The following is a 24061-nucleotide window of genomic DNA, read 5'->3' as shown; positions in this document are numbered from 1 at the left end:
CAACTAGGATTTTTCTTTTGGATCAGGGAGTCAAATCAAGGGATACGCACTTTAATCCTTATGCATGCAAAAGAGGGTCGTCTATTATCGACCCCTGGGGATTAGTAGGGAGATTTATACCCTATACTTTCGTTGGGTTCAACCGCTCCTCCATCCCTCTGACTCACCCCACATCCTAGATCTCATGCTGGTCATGCTAGTGAATAAGCAAAATCAGAATGCGTATGTGCAGGTTGCAGTGCTCTTTCCCCTCACACGAACCACTGGTCTCACTAAACAACGCACCAATGCGGTAACAGTGATCTACAAATCAGTTGACCGCCTCAAACGCATCAATGAACCAGTTCACCTCGACATTGCTACCGCCTTAATCCTACCTGTCAAAGTCATTCGGCAGTTGTCTGTCACTGTCTCCAAATCGTACACCACTACTGCTCACATGGTCGTGCTGGTAACACTTGGCAGCATTTGGCGAGCTCAAGTTCGTATGATTTTTCACTCGATTCCATTTGCATGTATCGATGTGGTCCAGCAGATCAAGGACGAGCTCCTTCAACTACACGCACAAGCTGAAAATCACAAACAATTGTAATTCTCTAATCATAATCGTCATCTATCATCTGTTCCCGTCATCTTCTATAGCTTTATCTTAAATATAATTGAATTTTGTCTCAATTGTGCACGCCTCTTAGTAGTGCTCTAGGGACCTACTTACACGGAGCAATCAATAAAACACTGTAAAAAGGAAATCACTCTATGGTTTTCATCGAAAATCAAACGATCACGTTTTTGACCTTGATAATGAAGACTTTTATTACGGTATACGAGTTGTCGTGAAATGAGGAGTGTATACTAATTTGGCAGTTCACTTTCGAAAAAATTAACAGTTCCCGTGCGAATTAAGCCGTCTCAAAAGAGTTTTCACGCCAGACTATAACCCAAATTCATCGTTCGCAACTCTTTTTCTCTATTTATTCCTATTTTCTCTTTTTTCTCTTATAATTTCTCTTTGAATTTCGATTTTGAAATTCGAGCTTTGAAAGTAGCATGTTCCTATAACAGATTCTTGCGTAGAAGATGATGATGCAATTGGATCTTAGATTGGATGTGGTGATGATGAGAAAAGCGAGATTTGAGAAATTTGCAAATTCTGGACAGATGCTGTTAGTAAAACTTTTTGATTAATATATAAGCATGGGTCATATGTCTATTAAAAGTTGTAGAGAATACGTTGGTTGAGTAGAGCATGTTTGACTTGAGGTTATTGAGGACAATGTGGGTGAGTAATGAGGAAAGATAGTAAAAATGACCGATTTTCAAAGGGCCATACCTCTGGATTTTATCAAGTGAACGAGAGGTTCAAGCTTAGTAGCTTCTGTTTCTCTTTCAATTCTCTATACGATGGTATGGTTATTATAGATAAATAAATAAAAAGTTGAATATCCCCTGCATGTAGCTCATGAAATATATGGTTTTGAGCAAATTTATGAAGGGAACGTACATCTGGTACTTGGAACTTTTATATTATAATGGATATAACATAGAGCTATCGAATGGTCTTTGTTTTGTGCGAATCCAGTGAGTATTTGTCGAGATATGGTCAAAAAAGAGTATCATGCAAAATCATGGATTTTTCTTCAAAATCTACGTGTGATAGCAAGCAAAAAATTGGGTGACCATTTCTTGGTCAGGGCATTAAATCTATTGACCTAATGTAACCTTGGAAGTCATCTTTTTTGTGAGACCTCGTTATGGAAAATCGCGACTTTTTAGTCAGAAGCCTCCTTTTATATTTTCATGGACTGTTCATTAAGTTTATTCAAAATATCTATTTTACTTTGTGCCATTGGATACGCCTTAAAAGCATTCCAAAAAACTTAAAAAAGTTTGGGGGTAATCATCAGTTTTTATATAGTCGAATCTAACAAAATGGTTTAATTCAAGTCGTAAATTGTAAAATTTGACCATTCTAGAGCACACTATGAGTCTGAGGTAAAATTATTTTGGCGGCTGGTGAGGCAGACTGACAATAATACAGTACATGCTTTTGAAGCCAGTGGAAAGTAGGTGGCGACATGGGACCATCGCAAACCAACAGCCTTGAAAGTGTGCAGAGGCAGTAAATTTACTTTGTTCTGGTTTGTATCAAAAGAAGTTTCTTTGATTTAAGGTGGAAAGACAAATACATCAAGAGCTCGTAAGGTGCATGTGCAGGTGTTCAAGACTCGATTTAAGTTGCAATACTGCTTCGTAGCAAGCTTGATCCTTTGCGTCAATTCTTCCATTTTTACCTTTTGTGCACTGAATGATACTACGGTCAAAAGATGCATTGAATAAATAACTTCATTTTTATGCATTTACTGTTGGCTCAAAATAACGGTTCGAATCTTATAACTGTCTTGACATTCCATCAAACACGCAATACTTATGAAATCAATAATTAAGAGGAATATATTTTACATTATTAAATCATCTATGGCTAATGTTTGCTTTGCAATATTGGCTGTTGGCGCAGATAAATAGATGGAAACAAAGCTGTCAAATCCAATCTAGTCCTGGTTCCACTCATCGCCTCTTTAATCCATGGGTACACTCATTTTGTATGTCTCTTTAGCCCTCTTTGCAAAATCTGTGTAGCCGCCAATCAACTGTTGGTTTTGTAGATCACACCCTTCGTAAATGAATGGTGAAGTTCTTTGATTTGTTTTGAATTCCTATCGTTAAGTGTGAAAAGAACATTAGTTTTGCAGGGGGCGTTGGATTCGAGATGTGTACCTGTTGTAATTCTTTTGATCTCTCGCTCCATTGCTCTTTAATATATGCACTGACATCGACTTTGATATTTGGATGCTTGGCAGTCAATTGATCTCCAATCCGGATAGCATTTGTAAAGTATGAGCAAGTGAGAAATCCCTCCTATATGTTGGTTATGTTGTCAGTAAATGCTCGGTACCTTTATCATTTGTCTTTACATACAATGTGGTAGCATTGGCTCTTTTCAGGAATGGATGTATCCACATCTTGTGCTGTATTTTCTTTTGAACCAAACCATGAGAATAGACCCATCTCGAATAAATATGTATATATATATGTGTGTGTGTGTTGTTTGAATGAAATGAAGAAGAGAAAAGAAAGAGATGGTAGGCCAGATTTTGGAATGATGAAATCTCCCCCTGAGATTCAATTCCACATGACAACCAGTGCTGTTTCAAGCCATTTATAAACTTTTTCATGTCGAACAATAGGCAAATGTTTGATATAATAGATTCAGAAAAAGACTTTTCAAAAGGTATATCACCGTACAGACTCATTAAGGGCGAATTCGATGTTTGCCAGCCATATTTCAGAGCCAAGAAAGAAGCGACCCTGGATGCTCCTGCAACGAAGAGGCGAAGAAAAAACAAGCCTAAGAATCCAAGCAATGCTGATTTAGATACACAAAAGAGGCACCAAGAAGTGAGGCCGCAACTCATTGCATGCTTAGAGCAGCTGCCTGAAAAATGGCCAACTGAATGGAAAGCCAGGACCACGCCTGCTATAGCAGATTTACCTGCTGATAATGAGACTCAGGCTGTTGATTTCCCTAGTATCCAGCAAATGGTGGAAACAGCGCAAGATAAATTCAGCTTCGACACTTCTCCAGATGATGACAATGATATACATGTGCCAGAATTCAAACTAGAATTGTCAATTACAGCCGAAATTGACATATTTTCCATCTTCAACACAGTGTATATCAATGCATCTTTGACAGATGTCAAATTGCTGCAATTTACGCCATCTGCAACCTACCTTATACCGCCGAGATCATCCTTTTTAATGGGATCAATGCATAACAGCTTAGGTCAACTGGGCGCACACAGTAGGTTCAATATAGATGCATCCGTTATAGCAAAGACTCACACTTTTGCACAGTCAATAAGTTGGGTGGAGCAGATTTGATTGTGATGGATCCGCCATGGCCCAATAAAAGTGGTATGAAAGCTCTGATTGACCCTATCAACATGATACTGACGTGTTGATATAGTCCAAAGATCATCACATTACGAAACGCAAGACATTTATGACCTCTACTCGATCCCAATGCAATCCATGATATCCAACAAAGACACAATAGTTGCAATTTGGGTCACAAACAAACCAAAATTCAGAAATTTCATCATCAACAAACTCTTTCCATCTTGGAAACTGGAGTGCGTTAGTGAATGGATGTGGCTCAAGGTGACAACTCAAGGCGAATGCATATTTCCTATCGATTCAGAACACAAAAAACCATATGAACAGCTGATTATCGGTAGGCCTATTGCGCCGAGTGACATGAGCGATCGAATCAACATGCCAGAGTCGCACATCATTGTCAGTGTGCCGAGCACAAGACATTCTCGAAAGCCACCTTTGCATGGTATGATACTACTCGGGTCATATCAACCACGTATGCTAAATTGTCTATGAACAGGTGCTCTCAATGCCTACCAGAACAACAAGAAGGACCCTGTCTGTGTGGAAATGTTTTCTCGATGCCTTTACCCTGGTTGGATCAGTTGGGGAAACGAGTGTTTAAAATTCCAGCATTTGAGCTTCTTTGATAAGGAGGACTCATTGAAAGGGCCTGAATGAATACATCATTTGACATTGTAGATATTGTGTTTTTTGTAATTTAATGGGAATAATTAAAAATGAATGGGATGTATGTGTGTGGGTTTGATGTTTGTATATATATATATATATATTCTATTTAGCTTCTTCTTCTCTTAAGTGGTCTAGGTTTATCGTCTTTATCAATCTCGTCCTCCTCTTCTGTCAAATAATCAGCTGCATGATGAGCATTTAATAGCTGTCTCACAAGCATTTCATGACCTCTTGTATGTGTTGTTTTGGCAGTAGATGCTTCTGGCGTTAATAACTCTCCCTGTAAACCGAGATTTTCTTTGCCAATAAGGGATTGGTGTACATGCTCGATGGATTTAAAGTATTTTACAGTCTAAAATTACACGGGCATATATTAATCTCTACTGGCCGCCCCACCCATAATCCTAGCCCAGCTTACCTTGACATGTAATTCCATAGTAGAATCCTCATCACACACTATCAGCCCTTTAGGATGCATCTGAATAGCAGATACCGTCCACATATGATTGACGCCTTCTTCGACACATTTAGCCAAGGCAACGCTAATGACAAGGTTGCTTAGTGTTTTTGTTGGGGTTGTATTCGAATTATATTTGTTACCTTTTATGGGCACCTGTAATTATAACACAGACTTCACGAGCATCCATCACAGTGCTATTGTTTTAAACCGTTTCATCATTTAGTACTCGGAAATACACACAAATCACAAAATCAACACTTACGCGACGCCCACAGTCAATGCTACCTTGGGCACTTTGGTAATGTCACCACCAAAGAATCGAGAATTAGCCACAATGGTCTCGTACGCCAATGTCTTTACACGAGTACGAGAAGTCAGCGAAGACCCAGGTTCGTTGAAAGCAAAATGGCCATCAGGTCCAATACCACACACAAATAGTTCGATGCCACCCAAACTAGCAATCTTGGCTTCATAGCGTCTACACTCTGCTTCCAGATCCCGAGCGTTACCATCCAACAAGTTGATATTTTCCGGCTTGATATCAAGATGCTTAAACAAGCTTGTATTCATGTATGTATAATACGATTCTTTATGTGTTCTAGATGAGAATTACCCGCCAAAGGAGTGAGAAATCTCTCTCGGTATATTTTGTTGTTTTTGGGGCAAGAGATGACTTACTTTGGGATGCCAACGTATTCATCCATATTGAATGTTACCACATGCTGAAAACTAACCTCACCCGTCTTACAGAACTCGGCTAGTCTCTGGAAGAAGCTGATGGGAGATGAACCAGATGGAAGGCCCAATACAAAAGGTCTTTCTGCTGTGGGCTGAAATTGTCGAATGCGTTCCTTGATGTAGTGAGCAATCCAGGCTGATACTTCGTCATAATCTTTACGTATAACCAATCTCATGCTTGTGTATGCTTTAAGTGCAGCGAGGAAAAGAGAGAAGAAAGAGAAAGAAAAGGACACTTGATTGACTTCGAGACTCCATCAAGTATTTAAAGATAATGCGGGTGTTGGAATATTGTCAAACACTCATTTTTCAAGTCCCCGAATAACAAAGACGGGATGTTGCTGTAAATCTACTACCGAGAATGGTTCAGAATGGAATTCAAAGATGTCAAACTTAAATATCAAAGTATATGCAAAGTTCAAATCTAGTGCGCTTCAATACTTGCGAAATGCTAAATGTAGGTTGATCCAAGTTTTGGCATACACGCAAAAATGCAGGAAAATTTACATGCGTTTGAGGCTCAACCTGGAGGATGCGTAGCTACTGTTAGTACAGCAACCAGCAAGCCTACAGCCCATAATTTTTGTTAATATTTCAATATCTCGGGCCTACCAATGCAAGTTCTTTATACGTCTATAGTTTTATACACAGTAGGTATATTGATTTATTTACTTTTATAGACTGATGAGTAGATAACCGTGAGGTGATACCAAACAGATCATGTTACTGTGCTACTGCTCTGAAAGAATGCCTTTTTATCTACATGTAGACAAAATAAATGTCATTCACAATCTGTTAGATTATGATATGGCATGAATTAATTGAATACTGCGAGACCTGATGAAATATTTATGATTTCAAGAACACGACACATTCATCCCTTGTCAGATTAGCACATACATATGTTGAACAGAAGTATGCATTTGATTACTTAATCTAAACTCGCTTCAAACTTTAAAACAATACACGAATGCCAGTTACCCGTGATATTCCAACCACTTTGTCAAGGGTCGTCTTCATCGTTCAAAGCAGCACTGTCCAATCAATAGCATCATTTGAAACATTTCATTTCGGATTATCGTTTGATTCCTGCATGGGAAATTATCATTTCCTTTTTGCCCTATAATTCATTTTGAGAACTGCTTGCACAACGCCATCATACCACAATTTATCCGTAAATAATTACTAGCGGAATTATCTCGTTACGCTTGATGTCAGCGTCCCCCTGTGGGCTCTCGCCAAAGACATCTTAAATCAGATATAATCAAATTTTGGTATATCATGTAGACATTAAGCAATCTATTATCAGTTAGTAAAAAAAAAAAAGCTCATATGAGAGTCATCAGGAGGAGGAGAGAAGATATCTCCCTCAGCATCCGTTTTGCCTACACAGACATCAATCAAAGTCTATTACCATTTCCTGGTCATACCATTCGTTGCTGCTGATGCTCTTAATACGATGGCGACATAAAGCTAGTGGTCATAAGTAAATACAGGACTTGTGTAAGATCTACAATGACTTTTTTGAGATTTTGTCATTGCAAAAAAACATCTTCATGAGGCAAAGCTCCCCCAAAAAAAATTATTTGGGCTAATCAATTGTCCTTTCAACTTCATTGTCCCCATTTAATCAGCATCGCATACATTATTGTCATAAACAGAAAGGCATTTGGGCCAGCCAGCAGCAGCGACGCCCGCTAAAATTAATTCAACCCCAGCTTATTTTTTTCTGTTTAAGATTGGACAGATTTTGTCTTTTTTCGACTTCCTTAATCTATTTTATGATATTTGACTACATGAAATGTAATGATCACCCTACGCTTCCTAATACATTCTTGAAGTACTTTTCAAGGCGCTTCCAATAGTGCTAATTGTAATAGGTGTTTTGAATAACTTTATTGAGCAATTTGGTAAAATATGAAATAAGGTTTTAGGCCAAAATGTCGACATTTTGCATATGAACACCTCATAAAAGCGGTTTCAGAGGTTGCTTTGGATCGAGAGAAACATTTTGATATGATATATACCATAAGAAAAGTCTTCATTTTCAAGATGAAAAATGCGATCGTTTGATTTTCGATGAAAACCATGAGGGGTAGTACCTCATGCTCTTTGGTCGATTTTTGGTCATGTTTTTTTTTGGCCCAAAAAGTTGAGCAAAGGAATTAGGATGTTACTACTACTCAAGTACAATTGTTTGGTGTCATTCCGGTGGCTCAGAAAAGTCTACATGTCAAGATATGAAGGCTTGAAAGCTGTTAAATTTGCCTATGTATTGCTTTATGGCTTTTATTTACACGGCATGAATCACATCTTTAGTACTGTAATTTACTGGAAGGACAGTTCTGTAGCTTGCGCAATTTTTAATTCGAATAGGAAACATATTGATTTTGGTAAGACTAATTCATGCAAATTCTGGTGCGTTTTATTGTTGGCAAGCTTGGTAATAATGGAAATGAGAAACCGAATTTGCTGCTTGAACACTATGGTTTTGCACCTTCACTTCACTGCGATCAAGCCCTTCTATAGATCAATGTTACCAAGTGTTGGATTAGACGCCTGATTACCATGGCTTTGCACCTTTGCTTCGCTACGGTAAACCCCCTCCCCCCATAAATCAATGCTATCAAGTCCTTAAATGATTATTACTTCTTGTACACGCCCTACATCAAGGAGTTGGGTTACCCAGATACCATGAACAATAATTGAGACTTCAAGAGAACACAATCATTGACCAAGTACGATAGTTGATGATTGAATAATTGAAAGCCATTCTATAGTAGCCGATTGCAATCAAACTATCCACTACAAGGATGTGGTTTTATAAAACGAGTGAAATTCAAAGCTGCCATCATACAATGATAAGTACCTTTAAGGCAATGGCGTATATCCCCGCATTGCATGAGATCTCTATTGATCTACCTAGATCACTCATGCAGTTACTAATGACTTCAGTTTGGCATTCCATGATTTTAGTGTCAAATGTTTAAGAGTGTTCTATATCGTGTATTGCAATAAGAGATCAGGCCTAGTTTTCACTATCGGGTTTTGCATTCTGCTTTGTACCTTATACATCATCAAGGACTAAATCCGATATACCGAAAGAGTAGAAAACTCGATAAGCTTTCAGATTTCAGATGAAACTGAGTCGTAAACCGAAAATTTTCTTTATTTGCGATAATGTTTAATGATACAATTTTTGACGTGTCAAATATACCCTATTTGTGCATGACTTGAGTTCATGCTCTGATCAATTGCTTGATGCTAAAATGTTTAAGACTAATATGCAATGATTTTTACTGATTCTGATGGGATTCCTAACCTTTAACCGATTTCATGCTCATCCTTATGATATCCCAAGCAGAATAACATCGATCAACAGTAGTCACCGCCATTATGACTCAAAGAGTATCGTACAATTCCATTCGAAATGCTATTGAGCCATACAAGTTCCGATTCAGAGACATTTGACACATTGATGCACATATATAAAACAACAATCAGAAAAAAAAAAAGTTTTCCTTTTCTTTCCACACTTTATTATATTACCTAACCACAAGATAACATGTCTGCTTTCTCTGCGCTCAATGAATTCGATGACAAGCGTATTGCGCACATCAAACCCTTGATCCCTCCTCAAATCCTCATGGAAGATCTCCCTTTGACTTTGAAGGCTGCTCAAACTATTTTAGACGGTAGACAAGGCGCTGAAGATATCATCCATGGTAAAGATGATCGTCTTTTAGTTGTCGTAGGTCCTTGTTCTATTCATGATGTGGATGCTGGTTTGGAATATGGTAACAATGTTGGATTTAATGACAGCTGGCTTTTCTTGTACTAACTGCCTTTCTAAAGCCAAGCGTTTGATTGATTATGCCGCTGGAGCCAAAGAAGATTTACACATCATTATGCGAGTCTATTTTGAAAAGCCCAGAACTACTGTTGGTTGGAAGGGCCTTATTAATGACCCTGAATTGAATAATACGTAAGTGTGGGCTATCATGATGAAATGTTGGGTGACACCAAAACTGAATCTGTCATTTATAGTTATCAAATCAATAAGGGTCTTCGTATTGCTCGCAAGCTGTTGTTGGATTTGGTAAGTGTGGCGTAAAGGGTGAGGGGTTATCATGATCGAGTTGACTGATTTACTCTGCCAACAGAATGAAATGGGTATCTCTGCTGCTTGTGAGTTCTTGGATACAATCTCTCCTCAATACACTGGCGATCTCGTCTCTTGGGGTGCCATTGGCGCACGTACTACAGAATCTCAGGTGCACAGAGAGTTGTCCTCTGGCCTTTCATGCCCTGTTGGTTTCAAGAACGGTACTGATGGTGGTATGACAGTTGCCATTGATGCCATTGGAGCAGCTAGTCATGGTCACCATTTCTTGTCAGTGACAAAGCAAGGTCTTTCTGCCATTGTCCAAACATCTGGTAACGATGCTTGTCATGTCATTCTTCGTGGCGGTAAATCTGGACCCAATTACAGTGCTGAATATATCAAATCTGCTGCTGCTGATCTTGCTAAACACAAGTTGAAGCCTGTTGTCATGGTGGATTGTAGTCATGGCAACTCCTCCAAGGATCATAACCGTCAACCCATTGTTGCACAAGATGTAGCAAATCAATTAGCTCATCCCGAAGAAACTGGCAATAATATCGTTGGTGTCATGATTGAGTCTAATATTAATGAAGGTCGTCAAGATATTCCCAAGGAGGGCCCTCAAAAATTGAATTACGGTCAATCAATTACTGATGCTTGTATCAATTGGGAAGACACTGTTAAGGTGTTGGATACCTTGAGAGAGGGTGTTCGTGCCAGACGCGCTGCTCGTAACAATGCTTAAAATCAAAGATCGACTTTCTTGTAGACACGTACTTGATCCTTATTATATAAATGTAGCAGACAAAAAAAAATAGCAATCTTTCGCATCTACTCCTACCACCACATACAATATTTATATATATATATTCCTCATTCAGCTCACCCAACCACTTGATTTAGCCTATTCATCTGTCAAAATAAACTATACTTTTATTTGAAAAAACGAATCAATGATTTATTCAGGTACACAAAACGAGTTTTCTGATCTAAAACAACTACATGCAATATACTGTAGAGCATTTATTAGTATTTAGTAATCACAAACACACAGAACACAGCGCCTAAAGAGGCCAATATTCTCCATGTGGTATAGGGCCGAACTTCCACACCAACTAATCCCCAATTATCAACCAAACAAGCAGTAATAACCTAATTCAATTGTGTGAGTATTCTATTTTTCTGCAAATCAAGACAGCATAAAGGGCGTTGTAGTACCTGTGCACACACAAACAGAGCCAACGAAGTTCCCACACCTAATCGAGGTACAGCCAAAATGTTGGAAGCAACGTAAAAGAACCCGCAAAGGCCGCCTTAAACGAAAGATGTGAGTTTTTGCTAATGTCCGCATAGCAAAAGAGATGAGACTTACCAATCCAAGCATAGCCTGGTGCCTCTATAGATTCATGTGAGTGGATATGTGCATGTGTGTATCTAAACATCTCGATTTGACATTTACCTAATAGATGATCTGTAGGTAACGGTGTACCCAAGGCACCAATATCCACACCGAAAAAGATCAAGCAACATAGCAGGCCCACGCCAAAGGACATGACTGATGAGAATGATCTACCTCCATATCTTGTGAGTGTAGCATTGCACCCTATTTTTTTTCGAAATTGTGTTAAGGAAACAACGAACCACCACTATCCACACCATCATGAATAACATGTACCAGATTGTAATGCGAGCGTACAACCTGCTGCAACTAAAAGAAAACCTGAAAAGACTTGATTGTCGAGCAAATCAGCAGTAGGCATGATGGTATTCAAATGTCAAATCAATAGGAGAGGGAGCGAGAAAGGGGAAAGAGAAGGAGTTTATACAAAAGGAGATGAAACACAGTAATGCGATGAACACACACACACACACACACTATTTATACTTGCTGTGACTCTAACCACGATTGCGATAAAGACTCATCTAGTGAGTCATTTCAATCGATGCTCGTTATCATCAAAAGAGTGAAAAGGAAAAGGGCTGGGTCGGTATGTGATGAGTACAGGCAAAAAAAAAACAAGAGAATCACCACCCAAGTTTGGCTTTGAAATCAGTGAATGGGTACATGTAATAATTGATTATACCCCTTCCTTGGAAGAATCGTGATACTGGTACCATATAAAGTAATAGGAGGATGAGCTTCTTGGATTGAATAGGCAATGGTTTGTATTACATCAAACTAAAGACTTGGTTAGATTGGCCTAATCACCAGGTCTATTCAGAGTGGATGTTTGGCCAGATCATGGACATTAAGAACTAGATAAACTTTATTGATATACTGTATAAGTGACCTTATGGCTGATTAAAAGCCATTAGCACTCTCTTTCTGATTTATTCACAAGACTAGCAATGAATTGAAGCATCCGTCTTTAAATGAGAGAATATTCGTGATGAAATTCTATATAAATGTGCAGCACATCCAAGTAGAAAAAATCCTACTAATGCGATGTATACATGTAACTATTGTAATTTGGCTTGGCGACATGGTTCATAGCATGTTTAACATGAATTACAGAAGCGTTACAATCGGCATTTAATCGTTGAATTTGTGTCCGCATTAGAATAGAATTAGTAGATCTGCAAAAATCATGCTCATTGCGTCGTTCTCTTATGTATGTAATGCAACTATCTCATGTAGCAATGGGTACTGGTTTGCCCGTGTTTCTCTCATTAAACGATTTATATATTGAATTCGATAGATATAGTACACAAAAGCAATTTATGTATTTGATCCTTGATTGATCCTGTCAAATCAGATAGATTTGTCTGACATTGGAGAGAACAATAGCACTGTAATTAAAATCAAAAGCAAGGAGGACATAAGGGAACCTAGGGACATCATGTAAAAGTACTGCCGACAAAGGGAGTGAATTACGTGACGAATTATGCAGTGAATTACAACAATTACGTTTAATAATTACTGTCAAATAAGTAGTATAGTGCTTTGAAGCGCAAGGAGGCGCGTTATACACACAACAGGATTGAATGAAATTGATGTTGTTGCTAAAGGAGTGCAATGTAAGCAAGCAGTAGATGATTCATATCATAACAATACTTGAATGCACTATGATTAATCTGCACGTTAGATGCTTGTACATGGTGAATAATGAATGGCAAGTAAATTAGAAACCTACTGTATATAAAAGAAGCTTCATTGCAATCTTCCTTGTTTTTTCTTGTTTTGTTTCCATCACTCGATACCATGAAATCTGTCTATATTCTCGCTGCTGCTGCTGCCCTTGTAGCCTCTGTTCATGCTCAATGTGAATGTGATTCCGCAGATAGTGCCTGTCTCGGTGAATGCGGTAAGTCAAAAGACATTGATAGCAGCAGATACAAGGGAAATTGACTCTTCTACCCTAGTTGGTAATACCAACCAGTGTATCTCAGAGTGCCGTAGTAACGAATGCTACTCTCGATGCATTGCTTATCACTGGCCTGGAGCTGATCCCAATTCAGCCTCCAACAGATGGGAACAACCTACACCAACTTGGCAACAAGGGTCTTCCACCATATGGGCTCAACCTACCTCATCTCAATGGAATAACAATGGGCAATCCTCTCAATGGCCAACATTTCCTGTGTGGGTTCCTTCTGGGGCATCTACCATGGGTCAATCCACCCCATGGTCTCAAAGCGGTTGGCCATCTGCCTCTACTTGGGCTCCCGGGTACTCTTACTCTGGTATGGTACCTTCTGCCTCTGCCTCTGTTTCTACCAGTGGATCCATGACTACATTCCAAATGTCAAAAGCTGCTGTGGGTGTTGCTGTTGCTGCTGCTGCTTATATGTTGCAGTAATTGCAATACTCGAATCAAGCACATGTACAAGTTTAATTATGATATCCTTCATTCATTGCGATGTGTATATAGAGTACAGCAGAATCTCTTTTCTGTTTACAAAAGTTGGTGAAATAGAACAAATCAAGTAAACTGGGAAAAAAAAAAGGGGTACCTTAATAAAGCTCGCATCATGACACATTTATTATACTCATTTGGCCATGTTTAATAGAAACACAAAGGGGAAAACAGCAAAACTAAAAATTTACAAATATATACACATACTGATTAAAAAGAGAGTGATTGCTGCTACGAAATACAACATGAGACTGAAGAGCGCTTTCGTCTTTTGTAGCTTTCGAGATATTTCAGCTGTCTATTGTTGATGGATCCCTTTCGAAGATTCCTAATAAAGGCGATTGAGTCCAGTGGTTCCATGCCCTCTTCAATCAATGCGATTGCAACCAACACGGGTGCTCTAGAAAGCTAAACAGTATGAGCCATATGCATCACACTCTGGTTTCCATGTTGCCATGTATACCTTCCTAGACCGGCAACACAATGTGCTGCTATACATGGCTGTTGCTTGTTGAGCGCACCATAGAAATCATCATATGTGTCTTCTTCTGGATGCTTGAATCGAACATCAATCAGATCCAGCCATTCATCAATGACACACTTGGGTGGAGGCCCACCATCTGAAAATGTCCAATCGTGGACTTGAATGCCATGTTGGTTCAATAGAGTCTGTGAGTAGGTGGCCTCACAGCATCGGACGACATCTGTCACATTCCATCTCTCAAACTCCTAATGAGAACTCGGTGGGTGAGTATGAACTGTGCGGCTTGATCTTCCCCTTGTTTCATTTACTTTAATGTATCTCGACATGTTGTTAAGGCAGGGTGTATCCGTGATTAAGAAACGGATATTCTTATAAGCAATGTACGTAGGAGGATGTAGCAGTGGCTTTTGAATCTTTGCGTAGCTAGGTGGTTTCAACATGTTGTAGAAAGAGAGAAAGAAACCAGTGTTTGGAAATGATGCTATCTTGGTATCTATAGACCATACTACATCACGTGGAACCGTCATCGTTTGTATATGTATATCATTTGATTACACAATGGATACCCCCCAAAAAAAAAGTATTCCTTTATTATTCCCCATCTGCTGCTGCTGCTGATGCTTCATCAACCAAGCCTAGCAGTTTGGCGCAGTGCAAATGTAACAATTGTCCATGTTGGCTCTCTCGCACAAAGATGCTGTCGCCTACGTTTCGATGGCATTTGATACAAGCCGTATGATTGTCAACTGAGATGGGGCCAATTTCCTTGTACGTGCGGATCAGATCACTGCCTATTAATAGATTCTCGCCACGACTGAGGCCAAGCACAATTTGGCTCTCGTTATAATCATCCAGTGATCGTCGCAGGGATCGTATCAAAAACTCTTGAAGCATGTCAATGGACCAGTCTTTGGGAATCGTTTCAAGGACTTGGAGAGTATCCAGATAGAATCCTTGTGTGTTTAATAGATGCATACTGCGTGCAATCATCAGCTTACTATGGTTTGGATGAGCATTTCAAGTGGTATAACACAACAGACACAACTTACCTGTCCTGGATAGCAATATACGACTTGAACAGCATGGTAAACAGTGAGCGCCTTTCATTCAGTGATTCCGGTGATAAATATTCATCCTCTAGTATCAGTGGCGGTAAGGGCTTTTCAGCAGCCAACGACGCACTTGTTGGAATGACACCTGTGCTTTGACCGTTGGTGACACAATAGGTCTCGGCACCAACAAAATCGCACAGTTGATGAATGAGAATGTCAAGTGCCTCCTTGTGCTTGCTCATCTACATCAGTTATCAAAATCAGTTACAGCTCCCATTCTGGACTAGGTAGACAACTTACTCTGCCATACACAATTACTTTTTCTATGTCCAAAGGGCCAGCCTTTGTCAATGCATCCAGCAATGCATGGGGCGAATAGAGCTGCGAGTTTTGAAGCAGTTGGATCAGTTTGAGTCGAAGTTTGACCAGGTTTGTTTGTTGCTGCTCTCGTCCCAAATAGCCCACGAATGTGGCTGCATTGTTGAACCCCTCTTCGTCGTCTTTGATAGGTATAATCTTCATGGGATCTGTCTGCTTGATAAAGCCCTCTACCAATGCCTTCATCTGTTTCAGCTGGTTGCCTTGGCTGATCTCCTTGTGCACATCCTTGACATAGCTACAGGCAAGCCGTGTATGATATTCTGCTCGCTCGCTCTTTTGCGTCAATACCAGATACTCCAGGTATGTGCGCACGCCTTCGTTGCTGTAATCAGACAGTTTCTCCAAAATCTCGTCAGGATCCATATCCCCCGTGCGAGGAGACTTTGTAAAGACAAGCACGCCGTCTGCGGGGCTCTGGTGTGTCAACCACCATGCATAATGCATAATCACCGACAACGGTAACTCCTCTGTATGCACATCTTGTAATAGCAGGTTTTTGATGCGCTCTAAGCCGTTTTTAAATTCTGAGTCAACAAGTTCTCTCAGATAGATCCTGTTGCCTGTGGTGTTAGGTGTCTGTACTTCTCTTTCGCTAGTATAAAACGCAACTTACTTTGTCCAAATATCCAGCACTTTTTCGTACATGTGCTTTGACTCATACATGATGGAAAGCGCATAGTATTTCTTGCTCTTGGAAAGCGCCTTTGCACAGTCTTCAATACTGCAGTCGTTGGGTTGTTGTAGCAATTGGTAGATAGATGCATCGTCTTTTTGGGACATGTATATCTTGAGTAACGAGGTGTCAATCACTTTACAGATGGTATCGTTCTGGCCCAGTCTGTCCTTTCTTTTTTCTCGCTCAATACGTAGATACTTGTTCAACGCCTCTCTTGCATTCATCAGCAAGACGCGGCGCATCTCGGAAGCTCCTTCATTGTCCTGATCTGAATCCTTTGCAAACTCCTTGAGGCTGTTGTTGACAATGTTCTTGATCGTGCCGAGTGCTTCTACCAGTGAAATCACTCCATCAAACAGCAGCACAGAGGGCGATTCCTTGAGCCATTTTGACTGGGCTAGCCCTTCAAACATGTTGATGACTACACGAGGATCCATGTCTCCTTTGGAAAGCAAAGTGAAAGCATCATCAAATACCGTCTCCTTTAGTAGTAGCAATCCAGATTTCTGGTACGTGTAGCTGAGTTCAGACCGTAGGCGCTCCACATAGACATTGTTATCACTAGACATGGTGTTTCTTGCCTGTTCTGCCAGCTGCATGGCTTCCTCAACCAAATGCTTTTCCAGCAACAGATCCACTTGAACTACAAGAGGCGTTGTTACCTGTGCCATGACAGAATCCTTGCCAAAGACCAAAATACGAGCTGCTGCTGTAGAGTATCGAATAATCTCTCGCTGTAACTGGCTTTCTAAATCCACATCATGATGAGTAGGGCGTGGCCACATATGCCGCTTCAGTCTTTTCGCAATCACATCCATCCACACCTTGATCCCATGGCCAAATGTCATGCCCTTTGCATCGACACTCGCTTCCAGCGGGATTGTTTGTAACAAATGCTGATCCAAAATGTTGTGGATTTCGATGGTGTTGTTGCGCAACAGGGCTACCACATAGGGAAATTCCACACAAAGCGCTTTAGGGTAGCTGGTCCATTGCAATGTGCCTCGAATGGCATCTCCGTTGGCATTGACAAAGATGCCAATGGTTTGGTTATCGGAGCTGCTGCCACTCACTACCAGGAACTCGTCTTTGCGAACAACAGCGACAAGTGGTCGAGGCACTAACTGTGTGCCTGATCCTAGTAGCGTAGGTGATGTTACAGGCACTTGTGGTGTGGGTATTAGCAGTGTTACTGAGGATTGCTGTAGGTTGATTAGTTTGTAATTTTGTGTATCTGCCAAGCAAAGAATTCGACTGTGTCTGGTGAGTGCAATTGCTCCATCAGCAAGCGGCAGTTCCTTTTTCAAATGCATGGATTCACCAATTTTGTAAATCTGGATGGCTCTTCTCTTTATCACTGCCAATTCTACTGTGCCGTCCTCTCCAATGCGACCTTCCTCTCCAATATCATGCGAAAAACAGGACACTCCCTTGATAGGCTGAATAAAGGATGCGGGTATCGGATCAAAGAATGGCAGCGAAAAGAAAGATAGCGTTGAATCTAATGCTCCAAGTTAGCTATTCATGCAGTCAGACTCTGTTTCGGTGTGTGTTGGTTTACCGCATAGGACAACAGCTTTGGACACTTGGGGTATCAGTAATATACGCTCTACGCTTTTTTTCCCGAGCCCTAAATGAATGGTATTTTCTAACCGAGTACTAAATGACTAGTGTAGTGGCGGTTAGTATATCAGATGTGAACTATGCAGATGTTTCTAGAGTACTTTGTCTGGAGACGAGTTGTCTTCTAATGAATAATGCAACACAACACCTTCAGAAGTACCGCAATAAAGATCGCTATCTAATAAACAAGATGTGAGCGCCTTCTTCTTGTTGGGCTCTTTATTTAACATGCTACTCACCCCAGGCACCTACAGAATCAATACGAGCCTTTGAGCTGCTGGTATAACGAACAGTCGCTGTGCTTGTTGTTGTGTTGAGGGTCTCTTGAGAGGTTGGTGAAGTAGGTCTCCTCGAGAAAAATGAAGCTGAACTACTTGTAGAGGGTGCGGGGTCTTCTATCCTTGAAGAGCTTAATACCGTCTGTAATGTGTAAGGTGTATACGGCATGTTGGTATTCTATAGACATAAAAGAGAAGAGCAAGAGAGAGAGAGACATGTTTAAAAAGGCACGCGGCGATTGTATTTCTTCATCATTGTCGATGGGTGGCTCAATCGGTCGCATTCAGAGCGATCTGTCTGCAGGCACTACACTGGCTGCTATTCTTTCTCTTTCATCCTTTATCACTACCTTTGAAGGCTAAATCCTGAAGAAAGCTTCCCGTCCACAGTCTTAGTATAATATTAGGAGCTTTGGATGGTGCATTACAGAGATGAAAAGATCATGCATTGAAAGTTATTTACAATTATAAAGCTTCCAGCTAGAGCAAGCTTTCCTTTGTTGTATTCAAAATCCCCATAGACAATTCTCCCTTATGGATATGACTCTTCTAAAATGCTTTACGGTAGTTTTAATGGAAACAACTCATATTTGGGCATAAGGCATACAATCAATGGCTCTTACTACTCAAGAGTATACAAATCACGGCGCATTTAAGCTATAATTTCTCGTGCTACAAGTCGTTTCAGATCACCAGAATAGCGCCAAATAACTGCTCTCATCTAGCACTTACTTCCTAATACCTTTGCTCAACTTTTTTAGGACCTAAAAAACATCGACCAAAATCACCCAAAAACCATGAGGTACCCCTCATGGTTTTCATCGAAAACCAAACGATCGCTTTTTTGACCTCCAAAATGAAAACGTTTATAATACATATATTAAATCAAAATGTTTCTGCAGATCCAAAGCAACTCCTGAAATCATTTTTGTGAAGCTTCGATATGTAAAACCTCGACATTTCCGCCAAAAACCGTATTTCATATTTTCAAGAGTCTCTCAATAAGTTTGTTTAAAACACTTCTTTTTATTAGCACCATTGGATGCGCCTTAAAAAGTTCTCTAAGAAAGCTTAGGGAAGCGTGAGATGAGCATTAGCTTTTATATAATCGAATCAAGAAAAATAGATCAATCAAGTCGAGGTCTATTGAAATTTGGCCAATCTAGAATGGTTTAAAATTCTGAGTTTGAATTGCTTTAGAAGCTGGTGGGGACCAATGCCCCTCTTGTCAAGATGCCTTCTTTGAAGCTAATGGCGAATTAAATAGTACGATCGCTAGTGATGCTATTCCCTTTTGAAGCCCTGTATTTAATAACATTAGTCCACTGAAATACTTGTAAACTCAATATCTTTCCTTTTTGGGGGCTTTGAAAGTGTTTAGGGACATTAAATCTACTATGCTATGATGATTGTTTTCTATTCTCATGGACAAGAGCATTATATCACAACTTGAATTACTGTTGTAAAGGTGTCAATAGCTTGGTGTCCAACACATTCAAAGACTGGCATCAGCATTTTATTATTCACAGCCCAAAAGCATCTTGCTCCTGGAATATAACACTTCATGTTGGACATCCAAGGGGAGTTTTAGCCACTTTTTGCATCACTGGCTAGTTACTGTTGGAAATTTCAATGAATATACGATGGCTCATTACATTGTCAAAGCGAGAATGCAAACTGCGTATATCGAAATGTGCTTCAAGTAATCAAGAGCGAATTCTTCAAGTGTCTTTTGAGCATTTGCACTATGGAAATCAAGGGCATTCATGCCAATGCGTAGTGATATCTTGGGATCAGTGGAACATTGCAGTGCTGATTGGGCATCTGGATGGCTCGACGTCATCCAAAGCTAGTAGATGATTAGAAGAGAGAGAGCCCAATTCAAACCCAAGCTTGGAATCGTGGGGTCGATAAAAAAAATAGAGGACGTTGTAATAAAACCCCTCAATTTCCAATAAACAAAATATAAACACTCCCTCTCCCCACTCTATTTAAATTATTACAATGGCTACTACAGCACTTGGATTGCAATTCGCCAAGAGAGCATTGTGTAAGATGGACTGAAAGAAAAGAGAACGAAAGAATTTGGAAATACTAAATGAACATGTTCGTAGCCATGACAGCTCCTCAAACAATGGCAACAACTTCACAACGCTTCATGTCAACCGAAGTTGTTAGAAACATTGATCAAATCAAGGATATTACAGTTACTCCCAACAACAGTGCAGGTTAGACATCCACGCCAATCAAGATGACCACGACAAATACGCAGCAAAATATTAATTTGATATCGAAAATTTTAGAATACGTTTTATCCACTGTTGATCGTGTTGTAAACTGGGCTCGTGAAGGTTCAATCTGGCCCATGACCTTTGGTTTGGCATGTTGTGCTGTTGTGAGTGTTTTGTGGAAAGCGTATAGCTACAACGAGATGTTGACGTTCTTCATCCATACAGGAAATGATGCATTGTTCTGCTCCTCGTTACGATCAAGATCGTATTGGTATTGTTTTCCGTGCCACTCCTCGTCAATCTGATGTTATGATTGTTGCTGGTACATTAACTAACAAGATGGCTCCTGCTTTAAGAAAGGTTTATGATCAAGTAAGTGGACAGTGTGTGCTGCGTGATGGGTCGGATGTATTAAAATTGCACTTGCTGCGTACTATTAGATGCCTGAACCTCGTTGGGTTATCTCTATGGGCAGCTGCGCAAATGGTGGTGGTTACTACCATTACTCTTATTCAGTTGTCCGTGGTTGTGATCGTATTGTCCCTGTAGATATCTATGTTCCTGGCTGCCCTCCTACTTCTGAAGCATTACTTTACGGTATCTTCCAATTGCAAAAGAAGATGAGAAGAGTAAGTGGCTTTCCTAATGTAGCTTAAGCATGACGATATTGACAGCTAAACTGTATTTTTATTAGACCAAGATCACTCAACTTTGGTACAGAAAGTAATTTTACGTATTCAAAACGGATAGATTCTATACATTACTACAACCAAAGCACTCAGACCATTTATAATCAATACAATAAACAAAACACTGGAAAAAAAATGCTATATATTTGTAGAAACATCTACTTTTTTGGTGATGATGAAGGGAACCCTAAAATTAGCACAACGCCCTGTGGATGAGATCGAGAAGGGCAGAGAGAGAGAGAGCCATCTATATACTACTCGACACATATGAAAGTCAGATCCATACCTTGCTACTATAAAAGTTACAAATGTAATTAGTTCTGTTGCCGGGATAAGATTATCTCTCTCTTTCTCTCTCTCTCTCTCTCTCTCTTCTCTCTTCTCTCTTCTTTCTCTCTTCTCTTTGCTTTTAACTACATTCAATGTCGTCAGCAGATAGGACTACCACTGATCTCAATGATCGCACAACTACAATTGCCAGTAGAGAAACTCAAACCACCACGGCTGAGCGAGAGACACCAACTGCTACAAAAGAGCCAGATGCTACCTCCACCTCAAGTACAAAGGAAGCACCAAGTACCACAGTTACATCGAACAGGGAAGATTCTACCACTGTTGGTGCAACCATAACGGAAGAATCTTTGACAAGTACGGCCGATGCTGAAACATCTACTAGGCAAGAAACCTCCTCTGCCACATCTACTGCTACTACTACTGTAACGTCGACAGATGAAGTGACAAGCTCATCAGAAAACCAGCCTTCATCCACAAGGACCTCAGTTGAATCAGCCTCTTCCACCACAGGGCAACAACAAACAACAGTTCCGACGTCCGATACCATTACTGCTACTCCTACTGCTACCAGCAGCAGCAGCAGCTCCAGCAGTGAAAGGAGCACTATGGATGAAACATCAACAGTAACCACATCCTTAGATCAAACGACCGAGTAAGTATTGATTTTTTCCCCTGTGCACTCAACACTGGCCAAGAATAGTTCAGACATCTGGTCTATCATCATAAGCCCCAGCTTGACTATTTATAACCACTTGGCCTTGCTAACATCTCCGTTTATATATAACCATCATCTCACTAATTTCTATTTATACATTTTTATCCAAAATCAATAGACTTCAGCCCTCTTCTTCTTCTTCTTCTTCTTCTTCTTCTTCTTCTTCTTCTTCTACTTTTTCAACTTCTTTATCAGACACCATGTCATCCAGTAGAGCAAATCCAACTACAACGGTTGCTGAAACAACAGTGCAAGAAACTGCAACATCTTCGGAAGCGAGTGTAAGTACAACTGCCTCTCCTCCTCCCATTACAACAACTACATCATCTGTTGCCATAACAACAACGGATTCTGTAAGTGTAGAGACCCCTACCCCTTCTTCTTCTTCTTCTTCTTCTTCTTCTTCTCCTTCCACTACTACTGCTGTTGAGACAACAAGTATCACTAGTAGTAGTAGCAGTGTTATTGTTGAAACTTCAACAACGGATCTACCTTCATCTACACTCCCTCCTCCTACATCTACCATTGCATCGTCTGAACCCATCATCTCATCTTCTACTACTTCACAGCAGATAACCACATCCAGTGACCCCGTTCTCCCTACAACCACGTCCTCCAATGCCATTACATCTTCCTCATCTTCGTCAGAGGTTGTTGTACCAACATCCTCTGCTTCATCATCATCATCAGAAATAATGCCTACATCTTCTACACCTGTGCCTACCACCACGTCATCTATTCCTGATCCAACGACACCCGTTCCTTCTACGACGACAGAGGCCAGTACAACACTTGAGCCCTCAACAACAACCCCTATACCTACTACAACGAGCGAAACACCGACTCAGGAACCAACAACAACCACACCAAGCCCAACATCTACATTACCTCCACCACCACCGCCGCCAACGACGTCCATCACACCTACTTCCAGCGGAAGATACACGCTGTCCAGTACAACTGTGTCAACAACCATTGTAACCACAACAGCCATTGTATCAAATGGCATTACAACAACTATTGTCACCGTCATTCCAACTACGTAAGTTTTAGCTTGATTGTTAGAAATAGGCTTAGTTGCTAATTCTGTATTCTATATATCGATAGTACTGTGATACCTACATTGGCATTAGACAATAGTGGCGGCGAGGATGGAGGAAATCACAATGGAACATCGACTACAGGTGCCATCATAGGCGGCGTCGTAGGAGGAGCAGCTGGTATTGCACTCATTGTAGCCGGTATCGTCCTGTTAAAAAGACGTAATCGCAAGCAGGCATTTTCAAGAGAACAGCAGCAAAGTCAAATGTACGACGATGAATTTTATGGCGATCCGTACCGTCAAAACGAGTGGAGCAATGGTGAATTCAACATGTCGGGAGGCGGTTTTCCTGGCACAGGCGAGCAAGCACAACGCATGAATCCACACAATACATCTACCACATTAGACGACGATGATGAAGACTTTTATCGATCCAAGCAAAACAGGAGATCATGGTGGTCTTCTGTGTCCAGCGTATTTAGAAAATAAAGACCTGTGATTTTTATTGTAATATAATGGCTCTTTTTCGCACTGTCCTTGGAGTGGATGTTACATTCATACATGGGTAGTGATAAATGAAGCAAAAAAGTATATTGCTGCTTCTAGACTGAATATCTTCATCTTCTGAAATTGGCCTCAAATCAATCCAGTATGTCGTTTGAGCCATTGTAGAACAGCAACAGTTTCAGAAAGCCTTTTATTGCTTCTCTCTTTCATTGGCTCATTCCGTACAAACAATAAAAGAGGTGATACATTTACACACACTGACAAAAACGCATCTTTCTTTTTGTCTCACTCCTTATTTTA

The 24061-nt window shown here is 40.3% G+C and overlaps 11 protein-coding genes across 11 annotated transcripts; 6 read left to right on the top strand and 5 right to left on the bottom strand.

Annotated features, from left to right (window-relative positions):
- Positions 1-184: 184 nt before the first annotated feature.
- Positions 185-592, top strand: NDE1_2 (NADH:ubiquinone oxidoreductase; the record flags this gene model as incomplete). The annotated part of the gene is made up of 1 exon (XM_064825186.1): positions 185-592. The coding sequence occupies one exon, from the start codon at positions 185-187 to the stop codon at positions 590-592; it is 408 nt and encodes a 135-aa protein (XP_064680563.1).
- Positions 593-2576: 1984 nt separating this feature from the next.
- ATC70_005903 (uncharacterized protein) lies at positions 2577-3066 on the bottom strand (the record flags this gene model as incomplete). Its single annotated transcript, XM_064825185.1, has 3 exons — positions 2577-2714; positions 2776-2916; positions 2977-3066. The coding sequence occupies 3 exons, from the start codon at positions 3064-3066 to the stop codon at positions 2577-2579; spliced, it is 369 nt and encodes a 122-aa protein (XP_064680562.1).
- A 183-nt stretch (positions 3067-3249) lies between these two features.
- Positions 3250-4617, top strand: ATC70_005902 (uncharacterized protein; the record flags this gene model as incomplete). Its single annotated transcript, XM_064825184.1, has 4 exons — positions 3250-3862; positions 3916-3975; positions 4028-4402; positions 4457-4617. The coding sequence occupies 4 exons, from the start codon at positions 3250-3252 to the stop codon at positions 4615-4617; spliced, it is 1209 nt and encodes a 402-aa protein (XP_064680561.1).
- A 118-nt stretch (positions 4618-4735) lies between these two features.
- Positions 4736-6003, bottom strand: PAP1_2 (polynucleotide adenylyltransferase; the record flags this gene model as incomplete). The annotated part of the gene is made up of 5 exons (XM_064825183.1): positions 4736-4981; positions 5048-5171; positions 5230-5283; positions 5352-5687; positions 5768-6003. The coding sequence occupies 5 exons, from the start codon at positions 6001-6003 to the stop codon at positions 4736-4738; spliced, it is 996 nt and encodes a 331-aa protein (XP_064680560.1).
- Positions 6004-9392: 3389 nt separating this feature from the next.
- Positions 9393-10677, top strand: VTC4_2 (vacuolar transporter chaperone; the record flags this gene model as incomplete). The annotated part of the gene is made up of 4 exons (XM_064825182.1): positions 9393-9624; positions 9683-9812; positions 9875-9926; positions 9991-10677. 4 exons carry the CDS (start codon positions 9393-9395, stop codon positions 10675-10677), a joined length of 1101 nt encoding a protein of 366 aa, XP_064680559.1.
- A 281-nt stretch (positions 10678-10958) lies between these two features.
- PEX5 (Peroxisomal membrane signal receptor PTS1) lies at positions 10959-11485 on the bottom strand (the record flags this gene model as incomplete). The annotated part of the gene is made up of 4 exons (XM_064825181.1): positions 10959-11084; positions 11151-11245; positions 11305-11328; positions 11392-11485. 4 exons carry the CDS (start codon positions 11483-11485, stop codon positions 10959-10961), a joined length of 339 nt encoding a protein of 112 aa, XP_064680558.1.
- Positions 11486-13134: 1649 nt separating this feature from the next.
- On the top strand, positions 13135-13732 carry ATC70_005898 (ADF-H domain-containing protein; the record flags this gene model as incomplete). The annotated part of the gene is made up of 2 exons (XM_064825180.1): positions 13135-13237; positions 13296-13732. 2 exons carry the CDS (start codon positions 13135-13137, stop codon positions 13730-13732), a joined length of 540 nt encoding a protein of 179 aa, XP_064680557.1.
- Positions 13733-14020: 288 nt separating this feature from the next.
- ATC70_005897 (uncharacterized protein) lies at positions 14021-14713 on the bottom strand (the record flags this gene model as incomplete). The annotated part of the gene is made up of 3 exons (XM_064825179.1): positions 14021-14189; positions 14253-14518; positions 14582-14713. The coding sequence occupies 3 exons, from the start codon at positions 14711-14713 to the stop codon at positions 14021-14023; spliced, it is 567 nt and encodes a 188-aa protein (XP_064680556.1).
- Positions 14714-14864: 151 nt separating this feature from the next.
- Positions 14865-18452, bottom strand: ATC70_005896 (uncharacterized protein; the record flags this gene model as incomplete). The annotated part of the gene is made up of 7 exons (XM_064825178.1): positions 14865-15270; positions 15323-15567; positions 15626-16259; positions 16320-17883; positions 17944-18049; positions 18107-18183; positions 18245-18452. 7 exons carry the CDS (start codon positions 18450-18452, stop codon positions 14865-14867), a joined length of 3240 nt encoding a protein of 1079 aa, XP_064680555.1.
- A 1835-nt stretch (positions 18453-20287) lies between these two features.
- On the top strand, positions 20288-21241 carry ATC70_005895 (uncharacterized protein; the record flags this gene model as incomplete). Its single annotated transcript, XM_064825177.1, has 6 exons — positions 20288-20333; positions 20398-20511; positions 20587-20678; positions 20740-20886; positions 20955-21143; positions 21209-21241. The coding sequence occupies 6 exons, from the start codon at positions 20288-20290 to the stop codon at positions 21239-21241; spliced, it is 621 nt and encodes a 206-aa protein (XP_064680554.1).
- A 384-nt stretch (positions 21242-21625) lies between these two features.
- ATC70_005894 (NRPS-independent siderophore synthetase rfs (NIS rfs) (Rhizoferrin biosynthesis protein rfs)) lies at positions 21626-23743 on the top strand (the record flags this gene model as incomplete). The annotated part of the gene is made up of 3 exons (XM_064825176.1): positions 21626-22149; positions 22331-23254; positions 23320-23743. The coding sequence occupies 3 exons, from the start codon at positions 21626-21628 to the stop codon at positions 23741-23743; spliced, it is 1872 nt and encodes a 623-aa protein (XP_064680553.1).
- Between the last annotated feature and the right edge of the window lie 318 nt (positions 23744-24061).

Source organism: Mucor velutinosus (assembly GCF_035048745.1).
Source record: "Mucor velutinosus strain NIH1002 chromosome Unknown tig00001544, whole genome shotgun sequence".
NCBI lineage: Eukaryota > Fungi > Mucoromycota > Mucoromycetes > Mucorales > Mucoraceae > Mucor > Mucor velutinosus.
This window is presented reverse-complemented; position numbering and strand designations above follow the sequence as displayed.